Source organism: Carlito syrichta, unplaced genomic scaffold (assembly GCF_000164805.1).
Source record: "Carlito syrichta isolate Samal-C Ts95f unplaced genomic scaffold, Tarsius_syrichta-2.0.1 Scaffold288381, whole genome shotgun sequence".
Lineage (NCBI taxonomy): Eukaryota > Metazoa > Chordata > Mammalia > Primates > Tarsiidae > Carlito > Carlito syrichta.
Genome location: NW_007232477.1, coordinates 33489 through 39160, shown reverse-complemented (window position 1 = coordinate 39160; position 5672 = coordinate 33489). Strand labels below are relative to the sequence as shown.

Below are 5672 nucleotides of genomic sequence, written 5' to 3'. Positions count from 1 at the left end.
GTGGCCAGGGAGCAGCCACTGCACTCCAGTCTGGGCGACAGAGTGACTCCAATTCAAAAAAAAAAAATTAGCCAGGTGGTGGCAAGTGCCTGTAGTTCCAGCTGCTCAGGAGGCTGAGGCCGAGGTATTACTTGAGCCTGCAGTGCACTATGACTGCACCACTGCACTCCAGCCTGGGTGACAGAGTGAGACCTGGTCTCTGAAAAAAATAAAAATAAAATAATTTCCAATAAAACTCCAATTTATATTGTTAATCTATCTTTACAAAATAAAGATGAAAGGAAAGCTTTTCTTCCTATTTGTATGAACTATGATGACTAACAAACTAGTGGTAAATAAACTTTGCATATTTAACGGCAAATCTTCATAATTTAAACATTAAATCTTAATATAAAACCTATCAAGGCAGCTGTATTAGATTACAATAAAAACGGTAGCAATAAATCAAAGGAATTAGAAATGTGATCTGTGGTTACTTAATATTCACCAATATTTCTTCTCCTTTTAATAATCTTTATCACTGCAACTAGCTTTCCGAAAATGTCAAATCATTCAAGTCAAATGTGAGAATCATCTACTAACCTAACTGACATTATTTTCATCCTTTCTTAAAGTAAATGTTGTAAGGAAAACGTTAATCTTTGGTGACAGTCTGGGAAGTAAAAACGGGTATGGACTTGCTTAGCTTTTACTGCGATTTAGGGCTTGAGGACTATCACCACATGCAAACATATGCTAGTGTTAACATTTTTAAAGTTATAATTTCAAAGTTTAGAAACAACACAAATTTAATAGGTAAAACATTAATTTAATGCAGAAGTCCCTAAGCTTTTACTGTATAACATATCAAACTACTGTATCTTTTGTTGACAGAAACCCTAAATCATCTCTCATTATAATTTGAGAATTAAAAAGAATGAGAAACTAAAATTAACAAAAAACCCTCACTTACTTCTGTAAAAGTGAATTTTTGAACTTTTCGGCATTCAATTCTATTCGTAATTGTTCTGCACTTTTTCTAGAAGCAGAAAGCAACACTGAATGCTTTACAAGTGCCATTGCTGAGGGTCTTCTCTCTGGATCTGGATGAATCATAATCTTAAAAAGAGAAGTAAAATCCAGGTAAAGAAATACACTTAATAAAATATTGAACCGTGTCAATAAAGTGCCTCATATATAAAACGCTCACTTTTAGCAACTCTGTAAATTCTTGAGAAAGCACTTGTGGTATTCGAGGTAATCTACCCTGTCTGATTTCATGCCATTGGTCTCCATTTCTGGGAAGAGGTTCAGCACCAGCAGCACATATCACTGTGAGAGCGAGGGCAAAAATATCCGCTTTTGGTAGATGGGTGTAATTCTGTAAAATTAAAAAAAAGTTTTTTTTTTTAAGAGAATGTAAAAATGGTCAAAATATCTCAAAAATGACTTAGGTGAGGAATAAGACTAGATCAAAATGTTAATGCCACATTTATGTGTAGGACTTATTCAGAGAAGAAGCTGCTAAATTTGGGAAGATTTCTTTATTTTTTAAATTACAAAATAACATACTCTCAGGGAAAAATTCAAATACACATCTGAAAGTATTAATAAATGCCTCTTCTTTATATCAGTGGTTCAATTCAACTCTCAGAAGAAACTCCTATCCCTCTAAGGATTCATACACAAACACAAAACACAAATGCACAAACACACTGACAAGTCACAAGTACACATATATGTGATGAAGCAGACAAACATATGAAAAGAGCAATGAGATCATACAATTACATTTTATATTGTTCTGCTTATTCTATTTTCATTCAAAATTCTTATCAAGAAATATTTTGCCACATTCTTACAACTATATGTCATAATTCACTTAATCATTCTCTTACTAGTAAATACTTATTTATATCATTATCAACTTATGTTAGCATATGAATATTGCTATCGGAGAAATGCCTAAAAGTGAAAATTCTCAGTTAACAGGTACATGATTTTATTTTTCTTTTCTTTTTATTTTGTAGAGACATGGTCGTGCTATACTGCCCAGGCTGCTTATTAATTATAATCTCCTGGTCACATGCAATCCTCTCACCTTGGCCTCCCAAAGTGCTAGGATTATAGGTGTGAGCCACTGCCTGGCCAAGTACGTGATTTTTAAATGATGACAGATACTAATACTTTGATTTCCAAAATGCGATGCCATTTTAAAGTTCCACCAGTAGTACACAGGAACATCTTTTTACCACATCTCCATTATAAATCTTTGCTGTTTTCATGACTTTTGCTATATTAAATACCCCTAGTTGATAGCTTAGACTATTTTTATTTTTATTCTACTTGTTAACTTAAAAACATATCTGAATTTATATTCTTCTATCAACTAATATGTGTTATAAAGCGAATAGTATTATTAAAGGAGAAAAATTACCTCCTGTAAAACTTCATTTGCAAGAAAACGACTATCACCCTCTTCAACTTGTGGACTAGAGATCCTTGTTACATGTCCAAGATCACCTAGAAATATTGAAAAACAATACAGCCTAGAGTAAAAGCAAAACACTCTTCTCTGTTTATTTTAAACTAATAATCTAGTTATCTTTCTTTCTTACCTATTTTAAACATAACTTTGTTGGATGCCCAGTCATCTTCATCTCCTTCTTCAGAGGCAGCATTTGGAATTGAGGTTCGAGATATGAAAATATTACCTGTCAAACAGTTAATTATGTAAGCCAACTAACAATTAACCAGAATTCATAAAAAAAGGTAATACACCAAAATCACAGAGGAATTTAAGGTTGCAGTGAGGTATCGCCCTACTACACTCCAGCATGGGTACCTGAGACACTGTTTCTAAAAACAAAAACACCACCCAACTCCAGACGGAATGGCCATCATCAATAACTCAAAAAATAACAGATGCTGGAGAGGATGTGGCGAAAAGGGAACACTTCTACACCGTTGGTGGGGGGTGCAAACTAGTACAGCCTCTGTCGAAAACAGTGTGGCAATTCCTAAAAGTTCTAAAAATCGATCTTCCATATGACCCTGCAATCCCCCTACTGGGAATATACCCAGAAGAACTCAAATCACTCAGTAAAAAAGATACCTGCACACGTATGTTTATCGCAGCATTGTTCACAATAGCAAGAACATGGAACCAACTGTGCTGCCCATCAAAAGAGGACTGGATAAAAAAAATGTGGTATATATACACAATGGAATATTATGCAGTCATAAACAACAAAATCATGAACTTTGCAGCAACCTGGATGGACTTAGAGTCTATAATACTGAGTGATCTTTTGTTTTTGTTTTTTTTTTTGAGTTGGAGTCTCACTCTGTCGCCCAGACTGGAGTGCAGTAGCCGCTCCCGGACACCGCAGCCTCAACCTGCTGGGCTCCAGCGATCCTTCTGCCTCAGCCTTCCGAGTAGCCGGAATTACAGTCGCGCGCTACCACGCCCAGCTGATTTACTTATTTATTTATTGTAGAGATGAGGTCTCACCAAGTTGCCCAGGCTGGTCTCGAACCTGTGAGCTCAGGCAATCCACTCACCTCAGCCTCCCAAAGGCACGGGATTACAGGCTGAGCCACCAAGCCCGGCTTACTGAGTGATCTTTCACAGAAACAAAGAACTAAGTATCACATGTTCTCACTCATACGTAGATCTTGAACAACTACCGCAATAATATAAGAAAAGGACCGACAGTAGTGGGAAACTGCGGAGGGGAGGGGGGCGGAAAGGTGGATTGACAGTAGTGGAAATCTGCCTGGGGAAGGGGGGGGCACACCTCTTCCTGCACACTGTGCAGGAAGAAGGTACCTGCACAGTGAATATTTGTATACCTAACTCTGAAATGTACCCCACAATTCTAAAATAAAAATTTTTTTAAGTTTAAAAAAAAAGTAAATTTAATTAAATAAAAATAAAAACAAAATATAAAAATTGTTGATTCTTCAATTCTACCCTAAACCCATGAGAAAACAAATCTCAGAGGATGGGGACCACAGTCCTATTTTCTGGGAATATATTTTCCTACCTACCACTGATCCTTTGAGCACTTGAAAACAACTGCATTAGACCCTTGTCATCTGCATATTAATCTTCAGCAGTGTTATTATTAATGTAGCAACAATACCAAAGGCACACAGTATTTGTGATGATGCCAAAGCACAAACTTTAATCTAGTGCTCAGGCTGGTGTGACTAAATAAGTCATTTAGTCAGTGAGTTGGGCTGACTGTACAGCATCCACAACTCAATATGGCATCCTTTTTTTTTTTTATTTTTTAGTAAGAGTCTCGCTCTGTTGCCAGGGCTGGAGTGCAGTGGCAAGCTCAGAGCCACCGAAACCTTCAACTGCTGGGCTCAGGTGATCCTTCCACCTCAAGCCTTCCAAGTAGCTACAACCACAGGCATGTGCCACCATGCCCAGCCAATTGTTTTCATTTATTGTAGAGATGAGGTCTTACCAAGTTGCCCAGGCTGGTCTCAAACCCCTGGGCTCAGGCAATCCTCTCACCTCTGTCTCCCAAAGTGCTGGGATTACAGTCAAGAGCCATCATGCCCAGCTCAATATGGCTTTCTATTTTCCAATAGTGGTTCACTATTTCCTACTATATACATACTATCTTTTCTTTCAAATTCAGGTAAGCTCAAGACTAACATAAGTTTTTTTTTTTTTTTGAGTTGGAATCTCACTCTGTCACCCAGACTGGAGTGCAGTGGCCGCTTCCAGCCACCGCAGCCTCGACCTGCTGGGCTCCAGCTATCCTTCCGCCTCAGCCTTCCAAGTAGCTGGAACTATAGGCGCACTACCACATTCGGCTAATTTTTGATTTGTTGTAGAGATGCGGTCTCGCCAAGTTGCCCAGGCAGGTCTCGAACCCGCAGGTTCAGGCAATACATTCACCTCAGCCTCCCAAAGGGCTGGGATTACAGGCTGAGCCACCAAGCCCGGCCTAACACAAGTTTTAATGACAGATTTCATATTAATAGTCTTATCAATATAGTGTTGAATTTATACTTATTGAAGCTATCTATCCAGTTTCACTTTATTATAGGATAACTTACTTTGTGGTGGTATTTGTGAATTAGAAGATTTTTAAACTTCACATCCCTTGATATTTTCAACTTTTGTACCTTGCAATATAAGAGTACACTATATTTGTCTGACATTCCATACAAGATATGAGTGAGTATAGCCAAACTGTGCTAATTAACATTTATTGCTATATATATACATATATATTTTTTTGAGTTGGAGTCTCACTCTGTCACCCATGCTGGAATGCAGTGGCACACTCACGACCACACCAGCATCCACCTGCTGGGCTCAGGCAATCCTTCTGCCTCAGCCTTCCGAGTAGCCAGAACTACAGGCACACACTACCACAGCTGGCTAATTTTTTGTTCTATTGTAGAGATGAGGTCTCACCAAGATGCCCAGGCTGGTCTCAAACCCATGGACTCAGGCAATCCTCTCACCTCAGCATCCCAAAATGCTGAGATTACAGGCTTGAGCCATCACGCCCAGCAATATATTTTCTTTAGAAAATAAATGGCCGGGCTCGGTGGTTCAGCCTGTAATCCCGCGCTTTGGGAAGCCGAGGAGAGTGAATTGTCTGAGCCCGTGGGTTCGAGACCTGCCTGGGCAACTTGGTGAGACCTCATCTCTACAATAA

General features: G+C 38.6%; 1 protein-coding gene across 1 annotated transcript in view; it reads right to left on the bottom strand.

Annotated features, from left to right (window-relative positions):
• Positions 1 to 5672, bottom strand: part of WEE1 (WEE1 G2 checkpoint kinase) — a 22223-nt gene that overhangs the window by 6800 nt on the left and 9751 nt on the right. The window contains exons 7-10 of the mRNA XM_021710297.1: positions 2598 to 2693; positions 2417 to 2502; positions 1190 to 1360; positions 953 to 1098 (exon numbers count right to left, since the gene is read on the bottom strand). Coding sequence (XP_021565972.1) covers positions 953 to 1098; positions 1190 to 1360; positions 2417 to 2502; positions 2598 to 2693 — 499 coding nt within the window. The remainder of the gene's footprint in view (positions 1 to 952; positions 1099 to 1189; positions 1361 to 2416; positions 2503 to 2597; positions 2694 to 5672) is intronic.